The sequence below is a fragment of the Salmo salar genome, chromosome ssa01 (genome assembly GCF_905237065.1).
Source record: "Salmo salar chromosome ssa01, Ssal_v3.1, whole genome shotgun sequence".
In the NCBI taxonomy this organism is placed as follows: Eukaryota; Metazoa; Chordata; class Actinopteri; order Salmoniformes; family Salmonidae; genus Salmo; species Salmo salar.
In genome coordinates, this window is record NC_059442.1 from 31342430 (window position 1) to 31370355 (window position 27926).

The window sequence follows — 27926 nt, forward strand, 5'->3', positions numbered from 1 at the left end:
CCCTCTCTCTTCGCCTCCATCTCAAAAGAAGGAGGCAAGGAGAGAGAATGCTACGATTATGCAATTGAGATTCTCCGGGGAGAGGAAGAGAGGAAATTTGTAGATCAGCTCTCTGTCCACTGGACCAATCAGGAGGCATCTGTTGTGGGTGTGAAACTGCTGTCAACGTTTTCTACATTACGATTGGTTGACTGAGGTGCTTGTCAACGGAACGCCTCTATTTTGAGTAAAAAATTTTTACGATTATTGCCATTGTGGGGTATGATTAATCCCACCCGGGCGCCCGTGTAGGCGTGTTTTGCATCGGCTGAAAGTTGATGCATTCGATTTGGAACTGGGCTGCCTCCCGGGTGTGAGCCAGGTGCCCGGTTCAAAGCCCATGAACAAGTCGGCTCAAAACGAAAATTAGGTAATTAAGCACGTAGTAGTAATTAGGAGGCTTCTGTGTTTTCCCATGCAAAAGGGATTGCTTTTGATAAAAACGCTTTATCTGCCTTCGCGATGAAAGGTAGTTAGAAATGTAAAACATTTATTTGATGGTAAAGAGATATATGTTTCTGCACGATGCACCATGCTACCTTGTTGACAAAATGACCGAGCGGCGCAGATCACTCTTCGATTTTGAGAAGGGCGTGCCTCCCTCCCCGCTTTCGCCCAATGACATGGCGGGCATATACCCATTGCCCCGCGGCTCAGCATAATCGAATGCGCCCATTGTGAAATTGAAATGACAACAGCTACCTAAGGAAGTGAAAGCGGATATATATATATATAAAACCAAACCTTTGCTTTTAGAGGAACATAGACTGAGCACCTCCATAGAACGACAATCTAATGAGAAAGCTGTCAGGTACGTAGAATTGTTGACAAACAAGGTGCGTATGACGATCTTGCGCAATCGTTGAGCCGGCTGGGTAACGACGTTAGTAAATATTCATTGTTGGCTACCTTGCAGAGGTAGCTAGTTAGTTAGCTTACTTTTAGCTTGGAGTACAAGTCGTAAACTCTTAGCTAACTAACGTTACACAGCTAGAGAGCTAATCAACTGTCTGTCAGGGATATGTGATGTGGACGGGGTGGTGTCAAAATACCTAGTTAGCTTGAACACGATAGTGTGTCATGTCATACCGGGCCAGCACAGGACTTCCTGGTTATCTAACTAGCTAGGTCCATTATATTGGTCCCAAGGTTGTCATATGATGTCCATGTTAAACACTAGTCTGCACACTTTGCATATAGGTGGTGAGGTTCACTGGGACTTGTTTGACAATCAACAGAGGTGTGTGTCGTCTGAGCCCTGCGTGTGTCTTGTGAGCCGTGCCAGGTCACATCAGTGTTAATTCAGTATATTAGTCAAATTTCACGGAAGTGTAAAAGATCAGAGCCCTCTCTGTTCTCCTCAGAAATATGGTTAACTTCATCTAATGGAAACACAAACTAGAAAATTACATTTGGAATGGGAAGCGTCTCCCTCAGGGAGAGAGGGAGCTTTTTACAGGAAGTTGAAGCTTGGAATACATGTATAACAAGGTTTTATTGGTGTCTACGCCACAAACCTAATTTGGTCTTGTGGTAAGTTTGAGTAGACTTTTGGTTGAAGCAGATGCACCTCCCCTTATTGCAATCATCGGCCTCCGTCTGCTTTAGTCTTCTTTCGTACATCACCTTGAACACTGACATATAAAGGCTTTATTGGCTTTAAAGCACAGCAGGCTCATAATAATGGTGCGGAACGGCGCAAATGGAATGGCATCAAACACCTGGAAACCATGTGTTTGATACCATTCCACCTAATCCGCTCCAGTCATTAACACGAGCCTGTTCTCCCCAATTAAGGTGCCACCAACCTCCTGTGCTTTAAAGTGTGTACTCCACAACACTAATTTGGTCTATTTCTCTCTCAGGATGTTTGTCCTGCTGTACTTCCTCTTTACCTTCGCTTCATTGGCTGCTTCAGTGGGGAAGACTCGAAGTGGAAAAGGATGTGATGCGGGCGCTACGGCCCCCATTCCGGTGCTGCTGGTGTCGTTTGATGGTTTCAGAGCTGACTACCTTCAACGGTTCACTCTACCCAACCTTAAGCTGCTGTATTCGCAGGGAGTCCTGGTGGAACAAATTACTAATGTCTTCATCACCAAGACCTTCCCTAACCACTACAGCCTGGTAATATATAACCTTTCACCCCTGACCTATAACCCCTTGTGAGTTATCGAGGGGATGGTGTACTACAAACATTTCAGAAATTGAATACCGTATGGGAATTCGATAACATCTGAGTTCTAGCCAGCAGTTTGTATGACCCCTAAATGCTAACCTCTTACCTCTATGCCCTCCAGGTGACAGGTCTGTATGCAGAGTCTCATGGCGTCATAGCTAGCAATATGTATGACCACGTGACTCAGAAGCACTTCACTATCTTCAACGACACCGACCCTTTCTGGTGGAACGAAGCTGAACCCCTCTGGGTCACTGCACTGGATTGTGGGTACAAGACGGGCGTGGCCATGTGGCCGGGGTCAGACGTGCCGATCAGGAACAGAACAGCGACTCACTTCATGCCCTACAACCCCTCCGTGACCTTTAGTCAACGCCTGGCCAACGTCACTCACTGGCTGACTGGGGTATGTAACTTCTGACCCATAATCCCAGTTATTGTTTTCACTGAGTACTGCTTTCAGAGATGGAAGAGGAAGTGAGACATCCCACTCCAATCTTTTATGGTTCATATACAGTTAATGAACTAAGCAGACCAGTCCCAGCTGCTATTGCATTGGTGTCTATGGGAGAGCAACCCCGTAAGCAGACTGGAACGGTGACATTTTTTTTTCTTCAATGGTAAACAGCCTGAGTAAGACATCTTAATTTATCCTCCATTCCTCTCTCTCCAGGGCCAGGGTAAAGGGGAGGAGTCAGTATCATTTGCAGCTCTGTACTGGGAGGAGCCAGACAGGACAGGTCACATGTATGGACCAGACAACATCACCCACATAGGACAGGCTCTTAAAGAGGTACTGTACGTGTGTGTGTGTAACACAATATTACATTGCATTATATTGTGCTCAGTTCTGCTGATTTTGAACTGTGTGTGTGTGACATGTGTTAACAGGTAGATGACAATGTGGGTCTGCTGATATCAGAGCTGAAGCGTGCAGAGTTGTGGGGGCATGTCAATGTCATCATCACCAGCGACCATGGAATGGCCCAGTGTTCCACTGATCGCATCATCAGGCTGGATGACTGTCTGCACCCTGACAACTACTCAGTAGTAGACCTAACCCCTATCGCTGCTATCATACCCAACAGAGGTGTGCGCGCACACACACACACACACACACACACACACACACTTGCTATGAGTGAGAAGTTTGTGACTGGTTAAAGGAGAGGTTGGTTAATGTGTGTGTGTCAGACCCCAAGGCTGTGTTTTCCCTACTGAGTGGTTGCCATACCCACATGACTGCGTACCTGAAGAAGGACGTTCCTGATAGGCTGCACTACAGGAACAATGACAGGATTCAACCAATCATATTAGTCGCTGACGAGGGATGGACTATCGTACAGAGGGGAGGGCTACCACGTCGTAAGGCTGTTACACATGACACACACATACATGCATGCATACATACATACATACATACATACATACATACATCTAACCGTCTGTCTCTGTGTGTACACTCTAGTGGGAGACCACGGCTATGACAACACTCTACCCAGCATGCACCCCTTCCTGGTGGCAGTGGGCCCAGGCTTCCTTCCTGGTTACCGTCTCCCGCTGTTACAGAGTGTTGATGTCTACCCAATAATGTGTCAGCTGCTAGGGGTTCCACCAGCGCCAAACAACGGATCTCTGTCCCAGGCACGCTGCTTCCTGGCTGGGGAGGACTGTGTCGACATCCCCCTGGTGGTGGGACTGGTGGTGGGGGTACTGCTGGTTCTAACCACACTCACTGGTTAGTCTGCGGTATTGCTTGTAATATATACGTTACAATATCATCATGTTATAAGTGAAATATGTCGTTTTTGTAATAGTCGAAAGAGAGAGGAAATTTAAAGGAGCACCCTTCTCTCTCTTTCTCGCTCTCTTCTCTATTTTTCTATATACTACTTTTATATTTTTAGATTTTGTCATTGACTTTAATATTTGACTTTTTATTATTGATATTTGTACTGCACTGTTGAGGAGAGCTTGCAAGTAAGCATTTCACTATACCATTCACGCCTCTGAATCCTCTTACACGTGACGAATAAACTTTGAGTTGATCTCTCTCTCTCTGTGTCAGGACTGTTCAAGTTGTGGAGGCCACGGCGTCAGTCATCCTCTCGTCCCTTCCAACGCCTCTCTATACAGGACGATGATGATGACGACCCTCTGCTGGACTAGAGTAATCAACTTCCAGCTCGACTAGACTGACCAATCCCAGATCAGAACGTCATATCACATCCAACCAGAGGTCATCATCACCACCACGCTCCCAACAACCAATCGGTACTCTGGTCAAACGTTTTGCACTAAATAGGGAAGAGTGTCATTTCAGACACAGCCATACTCTGTTATAAGACTAAACAGAGCGGTTGTCAGATTTCAGATTCACACACTCCTCTTTCTCTGTGGTACCATACACATGGCATATTCAAATAAATGCAAGAACTATAAATAAATAAATATTAAACCACAAATATTTAAAAATAAAGAAATAAGACACCAAAGAGAACAGTCAGTTGGTAGAAAGAAACTGGGGTTACTTGAATACGTCTATATACAAAGAAGCCACCTATAATGATATAACATGTTATATATGTAAAAAAAAAAATCTCAGTTCATTTGTAAAGATCTGCAAGACAATCATAAAAAGAAGTATACATCATTGTTTGTTAAGAGAGATTCTAGTAAAGGGAGGTAAATCTGAATATTGAAGAGTATATTTCATAAGAGTACCGCTATATTGCAGTAGTATATTGAACAGCAGTCATGCTGTAAAGCTGTTATATAGGTTTTATTAAGGGTTTTATTAGATATTCTGTATACTACTGAGCCAGGGAGTGGAGTCAAAAACCGGACTGAAGCTATGTTTCTGTTGATGGTGTCTGTTAGTCAGTTAATTTGATTTTATTTAGTAGTGTGTGTTTGCTGAGCTAAGCTATAGCACTGGCACTATATGGTTTCCTGTAGTGTTAAGGAGACCTGTTATGCTGTTAGATTCATGTTCAGGGGCCTCATTTATAAACGTTCGTAAGTACAAAGTATACCACAAAACATGCATGCGCCAGTTTTCATGCAAAAGTTGGCATTTATATAATCTGAACATGACTTGAGAATGTGCTTAACTCCCCGCCAACTTTAGACCATGCATATGCTCAATATCTAGTGGCTAAAGTTTTCTATTGCAAGCAGGCATGTACTGAAAGTAGGCATAATTTGTGCAGATGGGGTATATGATAATATACCTATTCATGACGTATGTATGGTGTGCGCCAAGTTTATAAATCTCAAGATTTTTAGACCTAGGTATTAATTTCCAGAAATAGCGCACGCAGATATTTTGTTTTACATTTACGCAGCGGTTATAAATGAAGCCCCAGGTCCTTTATCTAAAAATAAGTCATTGAAGAAGAACTTTACTTTTTGAGTTTGTTTGATTCTCTCTTCAAGCTACAGTGTGTGTGTGTGTGTGTGTGTCGGCTGAGAAAGGGTGTTCAATGTCTTTTTATTGTTCTTTCAAATCTTTTTATGCACATGTTTCTTTTGTGTGGTTTGTTTCCAGATTGCTCAGATCTTCCATTATTAAATGATTGTAGTTGTGTAGAGAAGTCGAAGATCTGCTGTTACTGTGGGTACTATACCATAGTTACTATGATTACTGTGCTGTTACTATGATTACTGTGTTGTTACTATGCGAACCAGTTGAAGTCCCACCTCCAGGTGGCGACTGAATTGGTCCTCTGTGTGTTTCTGCTCATATTGTCATTGAATGACAAATAAAAGTATAAAGTGTACACATTGTATCATTCTTTTTCAAAATGCTTAGACTCCACCCCCACCCACTATCGCTTCCCCCTACCTACAGCTGAAGTCGGAAGTTTACATACACATAGGTTGGAGTCATTAACTCGTTTTTCAACCATTCCACAAATTTCTTGTTAACAAACTATAGTTTTGGCAAGTCGGTTAGGACTTGCCATCTACTTTGTGCATGACACAAGTAATTTTTCAAACAATTGTTAACAGATTATTTCACTTATTCACTGTATCACAATTCCAGTGGGTAAGAAGTTTACATACACTAAGTTGACTGTGCCTTTAAACAGCTTGGAAAATTCCTGAAAATGATGTCATGCCTTTAGAAGCTTCTGAGAGGCTAATTGACATCATTTGAGTCAATTGGAGGTGTACCTGTGGATGTATTTCAAGGCCTACCTTCAAACTCAGTGCCTCTTTGCTTGACATCATGGGAAAATCAAAAGTATCCGCCATGACCTCAGAAGAAAATTGGAGACCTCCACATGTCTGGTTCATCCTTGGGAGCAATTTCCAAACGCATGAAGGTACCACGTTCATCTGTACAAACAATAGTACGCAAGCATAAACACCATGGGACCACGCAGCCATCATACCGCTCAGGAAGGAGACGCGTTCTGTCTCCTAGAGATGAATGTACTTTGGTGCGAAAAGTGCAACTCAATCCCAGAACAACAGCAAAGGACCTTGTGAAGATGCTGGAGGAAACGGGTACAAAAGTATCTATATCCACAGTAGAACGAGTCCTATATCAACATAACCTGAAAGGCCACTCAGCAAGGAAGAAGCCACTGCTCCAAAACCGCCATAAAATAGCCAGACTATGGTTTGCAACTGCACATGGGGACAAAGATTGTACTTTTTGGAGAAATGTCCTCTGGTCTGATGAAACAAAAATAGAACTGTTTGGCCATAATGACCATCGTTATGTTTGGAGGAAAAAGGGGGTTCTTGCAAGCCAAAGAACACCATTCCAACCGTGAAGCACGGGGGTGACAGCATCATGTTGTGGGGGTGCTTTGCTGCAGGAGGGACTGGTGCACTTCACAAATAGATGGCAACACAAGGAAGGAAAATCATGGGGATATATTGAAGCAACATCACAAGACATCAGTCAGGAACTTAAAACTTGGTCACAAATGTGTCTTCCAAATGGACAATGACCCCAAGCATACCTCCAAAGTTGTGGCAAAATGGCTTAAGGACAACAAAGTCAAGGCCTGACCTCCATCCTATACAACATTTGTGGGCAGACCTGGAAAAAGCATGTGCGAGCAAGGAGGCCTACAAACCTGACTCAGTTACACAAGGTCTGTCAGGAGGAATGGGCCAAAATTCACCCAACTTATCGTGGGAAGCTTGTGGAAGGCTACCAGAAATTTTTGACCCAAGTTAAACAATTTAAAGGCAATGCTACCAAATACTAATTGAATGTATGTAAACTTCTGACCCACTGGGAATGTGATGAAAGAAATAAAAGCTGTAATAAATCATTCTCGCTACTATTATTCTGGCATTTCACATTTGTTAAAATAAAGTGGTGATCCTAACTGACCTAAAACGGAATTTTTACTCGGATTAAATGTCAGGAATGAAAAACTGAGTTTAAATGTATTTGGCTAAGGTGTATGTAAACTTACGACTTCAGCTGTATGCTTAATCATTACACTTGAATGTATAATTGACAGGTGTGTGTCTGTAGCTAGGTTTCCATCCGGTTGGTGACAGATTTTCATGCAAATATTGTAAAATCTGCATAAAACAATATGTACATTTTCCCACCAGAGATGTGTTTTCATCAAAGGACTTATTGCTGATAAAAGGATATGCGTGATGACATAGAGCACATAAAAATAGTTCCCATGGACCTAATAAAAAATACAAGGTAAATGGGTTTCCATCTGCTGTTACTGTCATAGGCTACTGGTCTTTTTCCTTTCGAGCATGGTTTTGTTTGCTATTGAATGAGCAATGGATAAATGGTGGCCTAATATTTGTTGTGTAGAGGTAATAAACCAGTTATGTCAGAAAAATAGAAAAATGCTCTGCAATATGATTATGATTTAGGCCTATATAATAAAAGTATAATAATTATATTAGGCAACATGCCATATGCGATCTTACCAACGGCAAAGGCATCTGGTTTTCATTAGGCCTACGTTTTAATGATTTTATTAACCTACCATTATTATAATTCCTGTGCATCAAACTCCTCCATTTCCCCCAAAATAACAATATTTGCTTGCAATACAGTTGATCAACCACTAGAAATTGTGCATATGCAATTTCTAAGATTTGTGTGGAGATATGCACACTTTCCTATCAAGTTCAAAATGGTTAAATGCCAACATTTGCAGGAAAACTGGCACACGCAACGTTTAGGCTTTTTTTGTGCACACGCACTTTTAGATAAATGGAAACCAACAAAATAAAACAACCACACACATGTTGGAAAATCTTCAATTCAGTCACAACATAATGTATTAAAATGAAAGATACAAAATGTTAGTAGATACGGACTCATGTAACGTTTGTGTATTGTTCAGATTAAACTATGTTTTAAAATATGTTTTTTCTTATCTCATGTCTTATTACCAATATCACTATAGATAGGAACTACTAGTATATCATAGTATGTCAGAATTGTCACAGGTTAATAGTCTTTTCAGGAGGTAATGTAACAGCAATAACCCATCCCACAACAACATCAAGTTTAGTGTGACAATCTCCCAACATAAGCATCAGAGGGGTATGCCACCAAGCAAGATCAATAAGTTAGCCAGCCAAACTTTGAACCCTCCTGAACAAACCCACATACAGCAGACCCAGGACAACAACATCACAGTCCTACTAAACATTGTGTTCATCATTGTCATTCAGTTTGGACATTCTAAATGACGGAAGAACATAAATCAGCAGTATGTAGTCGAAAGCAAGAGAGATAGGGGCAACGAGGTTAAAGATATTTACAACCAAAACAAATACTTTTAGATTAAAATATAAAAAGTTTGACTGTTAATCTCTAGAGCTATGTTTTCACGCTAAGGGACATGGATAACACCATTAGAAAACCTTTAACCCTCACCAAATAAAAACACTTATGTATTTATTTATTTGAAATATAATGACAGGATTAAACCCCTTCAAATGCACCATCTTGTTTTCTAGTAAATCCTGTGAGTTCAAATGAAATTATGACTTTTCATGTCATACATTTCATATCACCCCTGTACAATACATCAATGTTAAGTTTGGTTAAAGGTAGAATCATCAATATGACATCATCATACACAGTGGTGTGATTTCCAAATCTGTCACTCTTGTTGCTTCTCAATGTGTACCTTCCCTTGAGACATATCCCAATTAGACAGAGCGATAGTGGCAGTCTTTGCAGAAATACATTTTACGGTTGATTTCTGTAAGCAGGAAGTTGACCTGTATGATGATGTCATATTGCAGAGTGTACCTTTAACCTGCTCTGTGCTTGTAAGAGCTGGCTCCAGAGCAGCCTGACAGACTGATGTCCTGACCACCAGTTAGAATGACTCACTGACTGACTTTAAAAAAATGTTATATAAATACTGAACAAAAATATAAACGCAACATGTAAAGTGTTGGTCCCATGTTTCATGAGCGCTGGGGACAATAAAAGGCCACTCTAAAATGTGCAGTTTTGTCACACAACACAACGTCACAGATGTCTCAAGTTTTGCGGGAGCGTGCAATTGGCAAGTTGACTGCAGGAATGTCCACCAGAGCTGTTGCCAGAGAATTGAATGTTAATTTCTCTACCATAAGCTGCCTCCAATGCCGTTTTAGAGAATTTGGCAGTACGTCCAAGCGGCCTCACAACCGCAGACCACGAGTAACCACGCCAGCCCAGGACCTTCACATCTGGCTTCTTCACCAGCGGGATCGTCTGAGACCAGTCACACGGACAGCTGATTAAATGGAAGAGTATTTCTGTCTGTAATAAAACCCTTTTGTGGGGAAAAACGAATTCTGATTGGCTGGGCCTTGGTCCCAAGTGGGTAGGCCTATGCCCTCCCAGGCCAACCCATAGCTGCGCCCCTGCCCAGTCATGTGAAATCCATAGATTAGGGCCTACTTCATTTATTTCAATTGACTGATTTCCTTATATGAACTGTAACTCAGTAAAATCTTTGAAATTCTTGCATGTTACGTTTATATTTTTGTCCAATATATATATATAACGTTTGGACACACCTACTCATTCAAGGGTTTTTCTTTATTTTTACTATTTTCTACATTGTAGAATAATAGTGAAGACATCCAAACTATGAAATAACACATATGGAATCCAAAAAGTGTTAAACAAATCAACATATATTTTATATTTGAGATTCTTTAAAGTAGCCACCCTTTGCCTTGATGAGCTTTGCACACTCTTGGCATTCTCTCAACCAGCCTCATGAGGAATGCTTTTCCAACAGTCTTGAAGGAGTTCCCACATATGCTGAACACTTGTTGGCTGCTTTTCCTTCACTCTGTGGTCCAACTCATCCCAAACCATCTCAATTGGGTTGAGGTCGGGTGATTGAGGAGGCCAGGTCATCTGATGCAGCACTCCATCACTCTCCTTGGTCAAATAGCCCTTACACAGCCTGGAGGTGTGTTTTTGGCCATTGTCCTGTTGAAAAACAAATGATAGTCCCACTAAGCGCAAACCAGGTGGGATGGCGTATCGCTGCAGAATGCTGTGGTAGCCATGCTGGTTAAGTGTGCCTTGAATTCGAAATAAATCACAGACAGTGTCACTAGCAAAGCACCCCCAGACCACCTCCTCCATGCTTCATTGTGGGAACCACACACGCGGAGATCATCCGTTCACCTACTCTACATCTCACAAAGACACAGCGGTTGGAACCAAAAATCTCAAATTTGGACTCATCAGACCAAAGGACAGATTTCCACCGGTCTAATTTCCATTGTTTGTGTTTGATTTGATTTGATTCTTGGCCCAAGCAAGTCTCTTCTTCTTATTGGTGTCCTTTTGTAGTGGTTTCTTTGCAGCAATTCGACCATGAAGGCCTGATTCACGCAGTGTCCTCTGAACACTTGATGTTGAGATGTGTCTGTTACTTGAACTCTGTGAAGCATTTGTTTGGGCTGCAATTTCTGAGGCTAGTAACTCTAATGAACTTATCTGTCATGCTGGTATAAAGGATTTGGAGACAGGTGCAGGAATACGTCATCTGGGTTTTTAATACACCCAAAACAAACATGTATACAAAACACTGGGATGTTCCTAAACAAAAGAGAGAACAGGTGAACAGAATGAGCAGCAGCGCCGGGGTGATCAATGACAGTACCCCCCCCCCCCGACACCGGCCTCGAGGACGACCACAGGGACACGGTGCGGGGCGATCCGGGCACCGACGGTGAAAATCCCTGGTCAGTGAATTATCCAGGATGTCCACTGCAGGAACCCAGCACCACTCCTCTGGGCCGTACCCCTCCCAGTCGATGAGGCACTGGCAACGCCTCGAATCCAGGACCTCACGGACCAAGTACGCTGGACCTCCTTCAATGTCCAGAGGCGGAGGCGGAGCGTCACTGGGTCCAGCCTCAGCGAGGGTACCAGGCACCACTGGCCTGAGGAGAAATACATGAAAGGTCGGGTTAATGCGGTAATCAACAGGGAGTTGTAAACGGTTCATTACCTCATTAACCCTCCTCAGGACTTTACACGGCCCCACAATCTGAGGGCTCAGCTTCGGGCAGGGCAGGCGGAGAGCCAGACCCAGTCTGGGGAGAAAACAGGAGCCTCACTGCGGTGGCGGTCGGCCTGTTCCTGGTGCCAATGCACGGCGCGCTGGAGACGAGTGTGCGCAGCGTTCCAGATCTCCTCAGCGAGCCGAAACCACCTGTCCACCGCAGGGAACTCAGTCTGGCTCGGATGCCAAGGGGCTAGGGCCGGCTGATACCCCAACACGCACTGGAAAGGAGTGAGATTAGTAGAGGAGTGGCGGAGGGAATTCTGCACGTACTCCACCCAAGGTAGAAAATCCGCCCACTCCCCCGGCCGATCCTGACAGTAACACCTCAGGAACCTGCCCACCTCCTGATCGACCATCTCCCCCTGCCCATTAGCTTGTGGACGATACCCGGAGGTGAGACTGACCGTGACCCCCAGGCGTTCCATGAACGCCTTCCATACATGTGAGATGAACTGAGGGCCACGGTCTGACACAATATCCTTCGGGATCCCGTAGTGCCGGAAGACGTGTGTAAAAAGAGCCTCAGCAGTTTGCATGGCCGATGGAAGCCCAGGCAGAGGAAAGAGGCAACAAGCTTTGGAAAACCAGTCCACAACGACAAGAATGGTGGCGTTCCCCTGGGAGGGGGGAAGGTCAGTGACAAAGGTCGTTGTGGAACCGGCAGGAGAAGGAGCTTTCCATAAGGGAGGTGTCTGAGTGTCTTTGACTGAGCACAGATATAGCAGGAAGAGACGTAAACCCGGACGTCCCTAGCCAAGGTGGGCCACCAGTACTTCCCCGTTAGGCAGGCGATGGTATAGCCTATTCCAGGATGATCCGACACAGGTGCCGTGTGTGCCCAGGAAAGGGGGCGGTCCCGCACACCTGTGTGCACGTAGGTGCGGTTCTCTGGGCACTGTGCAGGTGCGGGTTCCGTACGCAGGGCCTGCCATATGTCAGCGTCCACATCCCACACCACTGGCGCGATGATATGGAATGAAGGGATGACGGGGGTCTCTTCTCCCTGCCTCTCCTCTGCGTCATAGAGGCGAGACAGGGCATCCGCCTTCACATTCTTCGAGCCTGGCCTATAGGAAATCTTGAATGGAACCTGGTGAAGAATAGAGCCCACCTGGTCTGTCTTGGGTTTAGCCTCTTCGCTGCCCTGATGTACTCCAGGTTGCGGTGGTCCATCCACACCAGGAAAGGGTGCTTAGACCCCTCCAGCCAGTGCCTCCACGCCTTCAGAGCCTTCTTGACCACCAAGAGTTCCAGGTCCCCTACGTTGTAGTTCCTCTGGGCGGGACCCAGCTGCTTGGAATAGAAAGTGCAGGGCCGCAGCTTTGGAGGGGTTCCGGTGCACTGGGATAACACGGCCCCGACTCCTACTTTGGAGGCATCCACCTCGATGATGAAGGGGAGTGAGGGTTTGGAATGTGCCAACACGGGAGCAGTGGTGAAATGTGCTTTCAGCGTCTCGAACACCCTCTCTGCCTCCGGCATCCAACGAAGCCGCTGGGGACCTCCTCTCAGCAGGGAGGTAAGAGGCGCGACCACCGTGCTGAAGCACTGGATGAACCTCTGAAAATAGTTGGAGAACCCCAGGAATCACTGGACTGCTTTCACGGAATTGGGGATGGGCCATGATCTGACTGCGCTGACACGTTGCTCCTCTATCTCCACTCCTTCTGTGGAGATAAGATAGCCCAAGAAGGACATGGACCGCTGGAAAAACAAACATTTCTCCTGCTTAGATCATGCTCCAACAGTCTTCTCAACACAGACCTGACTAACGAGACATGCTGGACGCGGTCCGCAGAATAGACCAAAATATCGTCTATATAGACCACTATGCCCTGTCCCAGCATGTCCCGAAGCACTTCGTTGATGAAGGTCTGGAAGACTGAAGGAGCATTAGACAGTCCAAAGGACATTACAAGATACTGGAAAAAGCCGTCTTCCATTCATTGCCTGCACGAATGCACACCAGATTGTCGGGGCGCAGTCCAGCTTCGTGAAGTACTGTGCCCTGTGCATTTGTTCGATGATGGTTGGGATGAGGGGTAAAGGAGAGCTGAACTTGATGGGGGCCTTGTTCAGTGTTCGATAATCAATGCAGGGGCGCAGTACACCATCTTTCTTCTTAACAAAAAATAAGTTTGATGAGGCTGGTAACTTAGAGGGGCAGATAAAACTCTGCTGGAGACTCTCCTGTACATAGGTCTCCATGGCCTTGGTCTTCGCATAGGAGAGGGGATGTTTACAGACACCGCAAGACACCTCCCCTGACACTCCTGCGACCAACCCAGCGGTCTACTATCGGACCAGGAAATAACTGGATGCAAACTCAACCAGGGGAGACCTAAAACAATGTGGTGCGTGGGGGTGTCTATAATCAAGAAGGTGATCTGTTTCGAATGAGTGTCCTGGGTCAGCAAAGAAACAGGAACAGTAATGTGATGTACGAGCCCTGTCCCTATTGGACGATCATCCAGGGCTCGAACCGGAATGGGTGACTGTAGGGGAACCAAAGGAATGCGTAATGCTGTGGCCAGTGCGCTATCTAAAAAATTCCCTGCAGCTCCGGAATCAATCAGAGCTAACGGGAGTGAAGGGCGAGAGTACTCAGGGAATTTAACAGGAAAACACACTGGTTGATTTGACATACAAGGAGAGGAGACCTTGCCTCCTACCTGGGTTAGCGCAGGAGAATTCCCTGGCTTGTCAGCTCCTAGGGAATAGAGAGCAGGATGGGGAGAAATGACCCCTTTCCTCACAATAGAAGGAGAAGCCCAGATTCCTCCTTCTCCTATGCTCTGCCTCGGGCAAACGTGCCGAGCCCACCACGGAGCAGGTGTAGCCATGGGCTCCGGATTCCTCGCAGGTTTACTTTGGGACTACAGGAGGTTGTCCAACCGGATCGCCATGCTGATGAGCTGGTCGAGTGACAGGTTGTCATCACGGCAGGCTAACTCCAGCTGTACCTCCTCCACCAGTCCGCTGCGGAAAACGGTGACCAGAGCCAACTCATTCTATCCGGTGGAAGCCGCGATGGTCCGGAACTCCAGGGCGAACTCCGAGGCGGTCCTAGCTCCCTGGCGTAGTCGGAGTAGACGCTCACCTCCCTCTTGGCCCTCCACAGGATGATCAAACACCGAGTGGAAGAGAAGGGTGAAGCACTTGTAGGACTCAACCTCGGGTCCACCCGTCTCCCAGACCGCGGCACCCCAGTCCAGAGCCCGCCCGGTCAGTGCTGAGATGACGGTAGCAGCCCTATCTCTTCCGGAAACAGCCTCGGCGTAGCGAGAGAAGTACAGGTCGTATTGTAGAAGGAACCCCTTGCATCTTGCTGGTGCACCGTCAAAGCGCTCCGGGAGGGACAGGGGTATTCTGTGGATCGGTGCCAAGAGCAGGATGGTTGCCAGCACACTGTCCATGGCGACCCCAAGTCTGGAGAGACAGTCCTCGTGGTGCTGTACTGTCCCGACAATGGTCGCAAGCTCGGCCTTCCCTGTTGTCTCCATATGTTGGGTCGATTATTCTGTCACGCTGTTATAAAGGATTTGGAGACAGGCGCAGGAATACATCATTTGGGTTTTTAATACACCCAAAACAAACATGTATACAAAACACTGGGATGTACCCAAACAAAAGAGCGAGGGTAAACCTCGTTGGACGATATGTGACGAGACCCGAAATACACAATGTACAAAACATGCAGCACATGCTGAGACAACGCATAGGTACTCACACGACCAATGGACATGGGAACAATAATCAACAGCCCAATGGGGAAACAAAGGGCAATTTATACAAATACAATCAGTGAGGAATTGGAACCAGGTGTGCGTAATGACACAGTTCAGTGCAGCCTAGAAGGCCGGTGACGTCGAGCTCCGGAACTGGTGAACAGAATGAGCAGCAGTACGGGGATCCGTGGCATTATCCTCTGCAGCAGAGGTAACTCTGGGTCTTTCTTTCCTGTGGCGGTCCTCATGAGAGCTAGTTTCATCATAGCCATTGATGGTTTTTGCGACTGCACTTGAAGAAATTCTAAAAGTTCTTGAAATTTTCCGGATTGACTGATGGACTGTCGTTGGAAAGAAATTTCACAAAATACATTTTAACTTGGCACACCTGCTAAGAAATGCATTCCAGGTGACTAACTCATGAAGCTGGTTGAGAGAATATCAAGAGTATGCAAATCTGTCATCAAGACAAAGGGTGGCTACTTTGAAGAATGTCAAATATAAAATATATTTGGATTTGTTTAACACTTTTTGAGTTGCTACATGATTCCATATGTATTATTTAATAATGTTGATGTCTTCACTATTATTCTACAATGCAGAAAATAGTAAAAATAAAGAAAAACCCTGGAATGAGTAGGTATGTCCAAAGTTTTGACTGGTACTGTATAAACTAGATTTTGATGTGAACCTGCATCAATACAGCTTCATCTCTGAACTGATTGCGTCTCAGATTTTGGGCACAAAATGAGACCCTTCTGTTACCTTAGACTCAGAACAGAAACAGAGAGAGGTTAGAAGTCAAATGTAGAATGCTGAGTCCACTTGTGACTCAAAAAGCATACCCTCAAGTGTATTATTGCTTTTATAAATTAAGTTAATATATATTTGCACCATATGAAATTCATATATATTTAATATACATTTGCACCAAAATTAAGTTAACAAATGAATTTCACATACATATTAACATACTGTATATTCTGTATTTGCACCATATGAAGTTGATCAGTGGAAGGCTTAGTGTTGATTGGTGGAGGGATTGTCAGGTGTATTTAGGTAAAGGTCTCTGTTACCATGACAACCTCAGAGATGAGGTTATCAGAAAGAAACAGACAATCATATCTGTTCTACACAATACATTTCTATCTTAAAGTTCTGTAATGTTGTGCCCTTCTGAACAGACAAACAAGCAAACATAACAGACTACTGGACTCACAGCTCAGTCACAACACACATAGTACACACAAATCTCTGTATATTGAAATATACACTGAGTACAGAACATCTTTCCATGAAATATACTGACCAGGTGAAAGCTATGATCCCTTATTGATGTCACTGGTTAAATCCACTCAAATCAGTGCAGATGAAGAGGAGGAGACAGGTTAAAGAAGGACTTTTTAAACCTTGAGTCAATTGAGACATGGATTGTGTTTGAGTGCCATTCAGAGGGTGAATGGGCAAGACAGAATATTTAAGTGCCTTTAAACGGGGTATGGTAGTAGGTGCCAGGCGCACCAGTTTGAGTGTGTCAAGAACTGCAACGCTGCTATGTTTTCCACAACCAACAGTTTCCCGTGTGTATCAAGGATGGTCCACCACCCAAAGGAAATCCAGCCAACTTGACACAACTGTGGGAAGCAATGGTGTCAACATGGGCCGGCATCCCTGTGGAACACTGTCAACACCTTGTAGAGTCCATGTCCTGACAAATTGAGGCTGTTCTGAGGGCAAAAGGGGAGGCAACTCAATTTTAGGAATGTTTTGTACACTCAGTGTATACACAACCAGTTAGCCAAACTAAAGAGAATACAAACTCACAGCTAGCAGACTGCTTTCAAGCGGTCTGCTAGCTGCTCAAAAGTTTGGGGTCACTTAGAAATGTCCTTGTTTTTGAAAGAAAAGCATTTTTTTTTGTCCATTAAAATAACATCAAATTGATCTGAAATACATTGTTAATGTTGTAAATTACTTTTGTTGCTGGAAACGGCAGATTTTTTATGGAATATCTACATAGGCGTACAGAGGCCCATTATCAGCAACCATCACTCCTGTGTTCCAATGGCACGTTGTGTTAGCTATTGGCACGTTGTGTTAGATAATCCATCCACCTGGCAGGTGCGGCATATCAAGAAGCTGATTAAATAGCATGATAATTACACAGGTGCACCTTGTGCTGGGAACAATAAAAGGCCACTCTAAAATGTGCAGTTTTGTCACACAACACAGACCATGTGTAACCACGCCAGCCTAGGACCTCCACATCCGGCTTCTTCCTCTACGGGATTGTCTGAGACCAGCCACCCAGACAGCTGATGAAACTGTGGGTTTGCACAACCGAAGAATTTCTGCACAGACTGTCAGAAACCGTCTCAGGGAAGCTCATCTACGTGCTCGTTGTCCTCACCAGGGTCTTGACCTGACTGCAGTTCGGCATCGTAACCGACTTCAGTGGGCAAGTGCTCACCTTCGATGGCCACTGGCATGCTGGAGAAGTGTGCTCTTCACACGTGAATCCCGATTTCAACTGTACCGGGCAGATGGCAGACAGTATGGTGTCATAAGGGTGAGCGGTTTGCTGATGTCAATGAACAGAGTACCCCATGGTGGCGGTGTGGTAATGGTATGGGCAGGCATAAGCTATGGACAACGAACACAATCGCATTTTATCGATGGTAATTTGAATGCTCAGCGATATCGTAAAGAAATCCTGAAATTGCGCCATTAATCCGCCGCCATCACCTCATGTTTCAGTGTGATAATGCACAGCCCCATGTTGCAAGGATCTGTACACAATTCCTGGAACCTGAAAATGTCACCCATTAAGCATGTTTGGGATGCTCTGGATCGACGTCTATGACTGTGTGTTCCAGTTCCCGCCAATATCCAGCAACATCGCACAGTCATTGAAGAGGACTGGGACAACATTCCACAGGCCACAATCAACAGCCCGATCAACTCTAAGCGAAGGAGATGTGTTGCGCTGCATGAGGAAAATGGTGGGCACACCAAATACTGACTGGTTTTCTGATCCATGCCTCTAGCTTTTAAAAAAAAGGGAACTGTGAACAACAGATGCAGATCTGTATTCCCAGTCATGTAAAATCTATAGATTAGGGCCTAATTTATTTATTTCAGTTGACGGATTCCCTTATATGCACTGTAACTCAGTAAAATCTTAGAAATTGTTGCATGTTGCGTTTATATTTCTGTTCAGTTTAGGTCTCAGAGCAGGTGATATCACCGAACGATACTAGCATGCACCACTGCCTAGCTATCCATTTCAAATCGGCTACATGTGCACACATGTATATACAGTTGAAGTCGGAAGTTTACATACACCTTAGCCAAATACATTTAAACTCAGTTTTCACAATTCCTGACATTTAATCCTAGTAAAAATTCACTGTTTTAGGTCTGTTAGGATCACCACTTTATTTTAAGAATGTGTAATGTCAGAATAAAAGTAGAGAGAATGATTTATTTCATCTTTTATTTCTTTCATCACATTCCCAGTGGGTCAGAAGTTTACATACACTCAATTATTATGTGGTAAGAGTGCCTTTAAATTGTTTAACTTGGGTCAAAAGATTTGGGTAGCCTTCCACAAGCTTCCCACAATAAGTTGGGTGAATTTTGGCACATTCCTCCTGACAGAGCTGGTGTAACTGAGTCACTCCAATACCTTGACTTTGTTGTCCTTAAGCCATTTTGCCACAACTTTGGAAGTATGCTTGGGGTCATTGTCCATTTGGAAGACCCATTTGCAACCAAGCTTTAACTCCCTGACTGTTGTCTTGAGATGTTGCTTTAATATATCCACATAATTTTCCTACCTCATGATGCCATCTATTTTGTGAAGTGCACCAGTCCCTCCTGCATCAAAGCACCCCCACAACATGAGGCTGCCACCCCCGTGCTTCACGGTTGGGATGGTGTTTTTCGGCTTGCAAGCCTCCCCCTTTTTCCTCCAAACATAACGATGGTCATTATGGCCAAACAGTTCTATTTTTGTTTCATCAGACCAGAGGAAATTTCTCCAAAAAGTACGATCTTTGTCCCCATGTGCAGTTGCAAAACACAGTCTGGCTTTTTTTTGTGCGGTTTTGGAGCAGTGGCTTCTTCCTTGCTGTTACGATCGTCAAAAGGAGTGGACCAAAACGCAGTGTGTTGAGTGCTCATATTTATTACTATAAATGAAACACTTAAACAACGAAACAAAAATGAAAGCAAACAGTTCCGTCAGGCAACAGACAACTAAACGTAAAACAACTACCCACAAAAACCCAGGTGGGAAAAGGCTGCCTAAGTATGGCTCCCAATCAGAGACAATGATAGACAGCTGCCTCTGATTGGAAACCATACCCGGCCAAAACATAGAAATAAAACACATAGAATATCACACCCTGACCTAACTAAACAGAGAAAAACGGCTCTCTCAGGTCAGGGCGTGACACTTGCTGAGTGGCCTTTCAGGTTATGTCGATATAGGACTCGTTTTACTGTGGATATAGATACTTTTGTACCCGTTTCCTCCAGCATCTTCACAAGGTCCTTTGCTGTTGTTCTGGGATTGATTTGCACTTTTCGCACCAAAGTACGTTCATCTCTAGGAGACAGAACGTGTCTCCTTCCTGAGCGGTATGATGGCTGCGTGATCCCATGGTGTTTATACTTGCGTACTATTGTTTGTACAGATGAACGTGGTACCTTCAGGTGTTTGGAAATTGCTCCCAAGGATGAACCAGACTTGTGGAGGTCTACAATTTTATTCTGAGTTCTTTTTATGATTTCTTATGATTTCTCCATGATGTCAAGCAAAGAGGCACTGATTTTGAAGGTAGGCCTTGAAATACATCCACAGGTACACCTCCAATTGACTCAAATGATGTCAATTAGCCTATCAGAATCTTATAAAGCCATGACATAATTTTCTGGAATTTTCCAAGGTGTTTAAAGGCACAGTCAACTTAGTGTATGTAAACTTCTGACCCACTGGAATTGTGATACAGTGAATTATAAGTGAAATAATCCGTCTGTAAACAATTGTTTGAAAAATTACTAGATGTCCTAACCGACTTGCCAAAACTATAGTTTAACAAGAAATGTGTGGAGTGGTTGAAAAACGAGTTTTAATGACTCCAACCTAAGTGTATGTAAACTTCCGACTTCAACTGTATGTGTATGTATATGTGTGTCAGAGAGAAGACTCGTACTGCAGTAGTTCATAGAGCAGAGATCTGTCCCTGTATCGAATGCCTGCGGCTGCAGGTGTCAGGTACTGCAGTAGGTTGATGGTTCTTCGCAGCCGTCTGTCCACATAGTGAGCATCCCAGGCTGGGTAACGTTTCCTGGGCATGTCAATCTTTATCAGAGGACCCTCGAAATGGCGTGAGGTGGGGGGCTCTGAACGCACCTGGAACACCGGCAGACAGCTGTCTGCGATGACGTCATCACTGTGGGAAGGGGTGACCAGGTGGGCTGGGGTTGGCGGGGCGGAGGGGGGCAGGGGGTTACCCCACAGCAGCTCGTCACAGCAGGTTGAGGCCGGGGTGGGGTGTGTGTGTGAGGGGTGGAGAAGGCCGTAGTATAGAAGCATCACCAGTACTCCACCCGCAAAGGACAGGTAGACACCACACAACGCTGGCACCGCGTAGTTGTCTGTGTCTGCATGGTCACGATACACATACCTGTAACACACACACATGCAACTATTATGATATGCACGCACACACATTTGTCTCTGCACTGATTAAGATAGATACACCTATTAGATGATAAAACACATAGGTGTGTCTGTCTGTCTACATACCACAGTCCGGTGAGAAGTGTATTCTCAGCCAGTACCACAGAGTAGTAAGCAACCATGCGTCCCCTGGTGTGTCCCTCCTTGACGTTGAACCAACAGAAGATGTAGACGATGCCCACCACCATGTTAAACAGCACCTCCTCCCAGCGAGACATACAGAAGTCTGTTCCTCCATGCACCACCCACAGTGCCATGCCACACCAGTGGAGCACCACAAAGATGCCAAAGTACAGGTGGAAGAGGGAGGCAAAGAGGGCGAGAGAGAGAACGCGGGAGGAGATGGTGAAGAGGCGCCAGAGAAGGTGGAGAAGGGCACCGCGGTAACTCAGACTGCGCTGGTCGTCCCTGGAGTCACGCAGGAGCTTGTGGTACGAAGCCAACACCCAGGATAGAGACAGAAGAGAGCCTAGACTAGATATACCTAGAGAGAGAGGGATTGATTCTCATCTTGGTAACACTAGTTGACGAGTGAGTGTGTGTGTAATGTGTACTGTGTGTGAACTGTATGTGTATACGTACACTGTAGAGTTTCAGCACGGTTCTGCTGTATCATAATACAGAGCTGCAGTACTAGTTGAGGAGCTGACTCCAGGAAGGTCTCCAGTAGCCGCAGCATGTTGACGTCTGCATACTCAAACATCATGGCCCAGTAGAACCTCCTCTGGGCCTCCTTAAGCTCCTTCATACGGTGGGACTGGATACCCAGGTACAACGTACGGATATACCTGGGGGTCAGAAGTTGGAGGTGAGAGGTCAATCATCATGGCCCCTGTAATACCGCCATCATGTCCCAGAGAGAGAGAGAGAGAGAGATAGAACCTGTTTGAATGAATAAGATCAATTACGGAGTGCCCCAGGCTGTGGGTGTGTGTGTTTGTGTGTATGCATGTGCGGAGTCATGCTCATACAACCATCTGGGCTGCATCATATGAGCAAATTTCATAGGACATCAATAATTCACTGGCCACTTAGAAACACACACATGCAGACACACACATTTCACCAGAGAAACCTGAAAAATGCCACATCACAACAGAGGAAGAAGAGAGAGAGAACTTATTGATTTGTGTTTAATTTGAGTAAAAATTGTATGTTGTATCCATCCTTTCACTCTCTCGCTCTGTCCCCTCCCCCCTTCACTACTGTTATGTGTCTTCATGCTCTTTTTTTCTCCCTTCTACTCCGTCGCTCCATCTCCCAGTGATCTATCTCAATCAGACTGAACCATTCCACACACATACACCACTCTTTGGGACAGGCCACACCATTAGGGGAAGTGTTACACACGGGCACACATGCAGACACACACCACTGGAGAGGGGCAGGGTTGTTATTTTTACTGTGAGCCTTTATAAAAACATGCAACAAACCACACAACCTGGTGTGTGTGTCAAACAGTCATACAGGTGTCATCCAGTCAGTCAGAGCCCCCAGCCCACCATGTATTTGAATGCTCAGTGCATTACTAGTCAAACATGGACGGTCCAAACACTCCTCAGACGACTCTCATTTACAAATCACTGAGCTGCCTCCCAACCCCCATCACACACACACGCACGCCCGCTCTTAAACCCACTCAACATCTCCCTCAGGCACATAGGCCATTAAAGATTAATCTGACAGAGAGCGGGAGAGAGAGAGTGTGTGTGTGTGTGTGTGTGTGTGTGTGTGTGTGTGTGTGTGTGTGTGTGTGTGTGTGTGTGTGTGTGTGTGTGTGTGTGTGTGTGTGTGTGTGTGTGTGTGTGTGTGTGTGTGTGTGTGTGTGTGTGTGTGTGTGTGGTTGGGGGGGCTTTGACCATTGGTGTTCAGTCAGGGTGTTGCGCAAACGCAAGAGAAGATGAAAATCAATTGAGCCCAAATAGTTTAAAACTGTTTTTACCAAACAGTGGGGAAATAAGCTTTATTCAGGTCTGCACATGTGCCCTTTGTCGCTAATATGGCCATTTGGATTGTTCGAGTAACCTTGCTAATGCTACTTGCTGTAGTTTTTTGTAGATTCAGTGTTGCCTGTTGTTAGAGCTGTGTGTGTGTGTGTGTGTGTGTGTGTGTGTGTGTGTGTGTGTGTGTGTGTGTGTGTGTGTGTGTGTGTGTGTGTGTGTGTGTGTGTGTGTGTGTGTGTGTGTGTGTGTGCGCCTGTCCGTGCGTGCGTCTGTCCGTCCGTGTGTCCGTGCGTGCGTCCGTGCGTGCGTGCTTGCGTCCGTGCGTGCTTGCGTGCATGCGTCCGTGCGTGCGTGCGTCCGTGCATGCGTCCATGCGTGGCAGGTAGCAAACCCGGAAAAGAGCGCTGGGCCAGTTACTAAAAAGGTCGCTGGTTGAGATCCCTGAGTCGAGTAGGTGAAAAATCTGCCGGTGTCCTTGAGCAAAGCACTTAACCCCAATTGCTCCAAGGTCGCCATCAATAATGGCTGATCACTGGCCGTGACCCCACTCTCCAAGGGTGTCTCAGGGGGACTTGGGATATGCAAAAACTAATTTCCATTTCATACCTCACACTTACAGGTTTACCCACTTGTACATGCACTGAAATAAGACAAACATAAGCACCCCCTATTTCGATCTTAGACTTTCACTCACACAAAGCAAAGCTATTTACTTCTCATATATTGTCTAAGGGAGGTAAACTGCAAACACAGATGCATGCAGCCAAACTCACATAAAGTGTGTGTGAGGCGAGGTGAACATGTGGTCTATTGTATGGACAGTAGAGGAGGAGAGAACAGGATGACATGCTCTGTCCTTACCTCCAGACCTGTCCCAGCTGTAGAATGTGTATGGTGATCTGCCACAGCCACACTGAGGCCACTCTTACCCGGTCTGTCCCGGGATAAACCCATCTTTGGTCGGCTGGCCCTCGCCTGGTCAGCTTTTCTCTCTCTCCTCCCTTGCTGCAGTCTACTGTCCCCAGCCAGGTTGTCATACACTCTCCGCTGTAGTCCTGGATGAACCAGCGGAAACTCAGGATCTGAACTACCATCGACGGCACCAGCACAAGAAAAAGTGTCAGACCAAACCACAGATAGTCCTGTCTGGTGTAGTAGTCTGCAGCGAGAAGTAGGTCTGTTCCCACGTCCCAAAAGAAGACGAGGAGAGCCAGGATCAGCCAGAGACAGTCCAGCCACAGGCCCTCCTCTGGCGGGCAGCGAGTCTCCCTTAAACCGCTACCCCTGCCAACTCCGGTCCCTCCGATCCCTCTATAATAAGAATGATCATAATAATAATGGTAAAAGGGTAAAAATGAGAATAGCAGAGACAATTATCATACTACACACACACACTTACCCAGTAGTGTCCTCCCCCAGCAGGTTTCCCAGGCAGTTGGAGCGACAGCCCCAATAGCAGACAGCAGAGTGGCAACAGAGACAGATGTGAATGGCTGCAGATTCCAGAGGCTGACAGTCTCCCTCTGTGTCTCCATCAAACACCCCCTCCCCCGTTTCTCCCCATCCCCCTCCATCAGACTGAGCGGCCATGTTACTCCCGTTCCTTTCGTCCCAAACCAAAAGACACCCTCCTCTGATCCCACGTCACTTTCCAAATACCTCCTGTCCTTCCCCAGCCGCTGTGTTTCTGTCTCTGACTCTCCCGGGGAGCGAGGAGCCATCATAGCCTGTCACTGCACGACGGCCTCCTCTCCATCCCTCCTCCCCTTCCTCCTCTCTAGGAAACACTCTATCCCCTCTCATACCAGGTGCTCCTCGCGACCAGCGGCAGCGGCGGAATCCGTTCCTGTTCCTCTTCTCCTCTAGCCTCCTTCATCCCCCTCTCTCTCTCGCCCTCTGCATCTCCTGCCTGGCTGACTCACCACGGTCATCTAGGGAGACAGTGGCTTGTTATGAGCTAATGCAGCATCTTCCAGCTAACAGACGTGTGTGTGTGTGTGTGTGTGTGTGTGTGTGTGTGTGTGTGTGTGTGTGTGTGTGTGTGTGTGTGTGTGTGTGTGTGTGTGTGTGTGCGCGCGTGCGTGCGTGTGTGTGTGTGTTGAGACGTAATTGTGTGAAAATCCAATGAATTAATCCTCATCCATGTGGAGCTGTGGTAATAATTCAGCCTTCCCCCGCCTGCCTCTCTGCCTGTCTGTCCGTGCGCTTCATTCCACTGATCAACACACACACACACACACCACAGCAGCCTATGAGCCGTCCGCTCCTTCCCGCTGCTTGAGCCCTCTGCGCTGCTAAGCTCAACACACACTCACACACACTCTGCCTCCTAGTGGTAAGCCTAGATACAACATCTACACATCTATACACACACACTCTCTCCAACGCCCCTCTCTCCTCTCCCTCAGAAGGCTTCTGGCCAACAGCTCAGCCAGCCTAATCACCCATGACATATGTGTGTGCGTGAGCTCTGCCAGAGTAAGGGGAGGGGAGAAGAGATGGAGAGATGGAGAGAATGAGGGAGAGAGAGGAGTTGGGAGAGAGAGTAAGGGGTAGAGGAGGAGCAAATATAAGGATTTAAAAAGAGAGGGATGAGGGAGGGATGAAGCACAAACCAGCCTCCTCACTTTCTGCCTCTCTCTTTCCGTGTCCACTGGAGATTAGCATCTCTGTTGCCATGACTACCATCCCAGTGTGGCTGAAGGGGAGTGTGGTAATTTGGTGTCTGTGAAGGAGAGAGTAAGAGAGAGAGATGGAGAGAGTAGGAGAGGTAATTGGTTGTAATTTATTCTAAAATCAATTTCTCCATGTTTTTCCTAATGTGTATCAGATACAAACCATACTAGTCTATTGGCTACAGGGACTATTATGCAATATTTGAATATTTCATAATGCCAAGAAAACGCTATATCAAATTGGACTGAGGGAGAGAGGAAGATGTACTCACTTGAGAAGCGGGATTGTATGTTATTTTATTTGATGTGACTATTGGTGCTCTACTATGTGTGTTTATGGTGTGTACCTCTCTGTCCAGTCTGTGGTCCTGGGGTGTGTCCAGTCTAACCTCCGACCCCTGTGGCCCCTCCTCCTCTCTAAGCCTCCGGAGCTCCTCCCTCTTCTGTTGCTTGGCAATCTACTAAGCTATATGTTATTGTTTTAAGGTCATACAAAGGATAATTTAGCTATTTGATTTAGAATTTTAATAAGACCCCTTGAAGTATCAAAAACAAATATATGTATACTACCGTTCAAATGTTTGGGGTCCATTAAAATAACATCAAATTGATCAGAAATACAGTGTAGACATTGTTAATGTTGTAAATTACTTTTGTTTCTGGAAACGGCAGATTTTTTAAGGAATATCTACAGTTGAAGTCGGAAGTTTACATACACTTAGGTTGGAGTCATTGAAACTTGTTTTTAAACCACTTTAAACCAAGTAATTTTTCCAACAATTGTTTACTACAGATTAGTTAACCTATAATCTGCTGTATCACAATTCCAGTGGGTCAGAAGTTTACATACACTTAATTGACTGTGCTTTTAAACAGCTTGGAAAATTCCAGAAAATTATGTCATGGCTTTAGAAGCTTCTGATAGGCTAATTGACTTCATTTGAGTCAATTGGAGGTGTACCTGTGGATGTATTTCAAGGCCTACCTTCAAAATCAGTGCCTCTTTGCTTGACATCATGGGAAAATCAAAAGAAATCAGCCTAGACCTCAGAAAACAATTGTTGACCTCCACAAGTCTGGTTCATCCTTGGGAGCAATTTCCAAACACCTGAAGGTACCATGTTCATCTATACAAACAATAGTACGCAAGTATAAACACCATGGGACCACGCAGCCATCATACCGCTCAGGAAGGAGACGCGTTCTGTCTCCTAGAGATGAACGTACTTTGGTGCGAAAAGTGCAAATCAATCCCAGAACAACAGCAAAGGACCTTGTGAAGATGCTGGAGGAAACAGGTACAAAAGTACCTATATCTTCAGTAAAATGAGTCCTATAGCGACATAACCTGAAAGGCCGCTCAGCAAGGAAGAAGCCACTGCTCCAAAGCCGTCATAAAAAAGCCAGACTATGGTTTGCAACTGCACATGGGGACAAAGATCGTTATTTTTTGAGAAATGTCCTCTAGTCTGATGAAACAAAAATATAACTGTTTGGCTATAATGACCATCGTTATGTTTGGAGGAAAAAGGGGGATGCTTGCAAGCTGAAGAACACCATCCCAACCGTGAAGCACGGGGGTGGCAGCATCATGTTGTGGGGGTGCTTTGCTGCAGGAGGGACTGGTGCACTTCACAAAATAGATGGCATCATGAGGAGGAAAATTATGTGGATATATTGAAGCAACATCTCAAGACAACAGTCAGGAAGTCAAAGCTTGGTCGCAAATGGGTCTTCCAATTGGACAATGACCCCAAGCATACTTCCAAAGTTGTGGCAAAATGGCTTAAGGACAACAAAGTCAAGGTATTGGAGTGGCCATCACAAAGCCCTGACTTGTACTCTGACAAAATAGATGGTATCAGAGTACAAAAATCAGTTAACCACCTAACTGAGGAACTCAATTTAACCTCGCACAATACCCTAAGAAACGAACTCCCTGGTATACAGAAAATACCAGAGCTCTGAAGCAAGCTTCCAGAAAATCTGAACGGAAATGGCGCTACACCAAACTGGAAGTCTTCCGACTAGCTTGGAAAGACAGCAACGTGCAGTATCGAAGAGCCTTCAC

General features: G+C 45.4%; 2 protein-coding genes across 2 annotated transcripts; one reads left to right on the top strand and one right to left on the bottom strand.

Annotated features, from left to right (window-relative positions):
- The first annotated feature begins 797 nt into the window (after positions 1 to 797).
- On the top strand, positions 798 to 5997 carry enpp4 (ectonucleotide pyrophosphatase/phosphodiesterase 4). Its single transcript, NM_001141777.1, is given in 8 exon segments — positions 798 to 850; positions 1905 to 2163; positions 2337 to 2621; positions 2889 to 3008; positions 3107 to 3305; positions 3410 to 3580; positions 3684 to 3953; positions 4284 to 5997. Coding segments are annotated over 7 exon segments (1404 nt in total). The 5' UTR covers positions 798 to 850; position 1905; the 3' UTR covers positions 4385 to 5997.
- A 14127-nt stretch (positions 5998 to 20124) lies between these two features.
- LOC106599729 (XK-related protein 6) lies at positions 20125 to 25457 on the bottom strand. Its single transcript, XM_014191037.2, has 5 exons — positions 24580 to 25457; positions 24042 to 24491; positions 21820 to 22025; positions 21304 to 21721; positions 20125 to 21181 (listed from the first exon to the last, which is right to left on the bottom strand). Exons 1-5 carry the CDS (start codon positions 24768 to 24770, stop codon positions 20689 to 20691), a joined length of 1758 nt encoding a protein of 585 aa, XP_014046512.1. The 5' UTR covers positions 24771 to 25457; the 3' UTR covers positions 20125 to 20688.
- Between the last annotated feature and the right edge of the window lie 2469 nt (positions 25458 to 27926).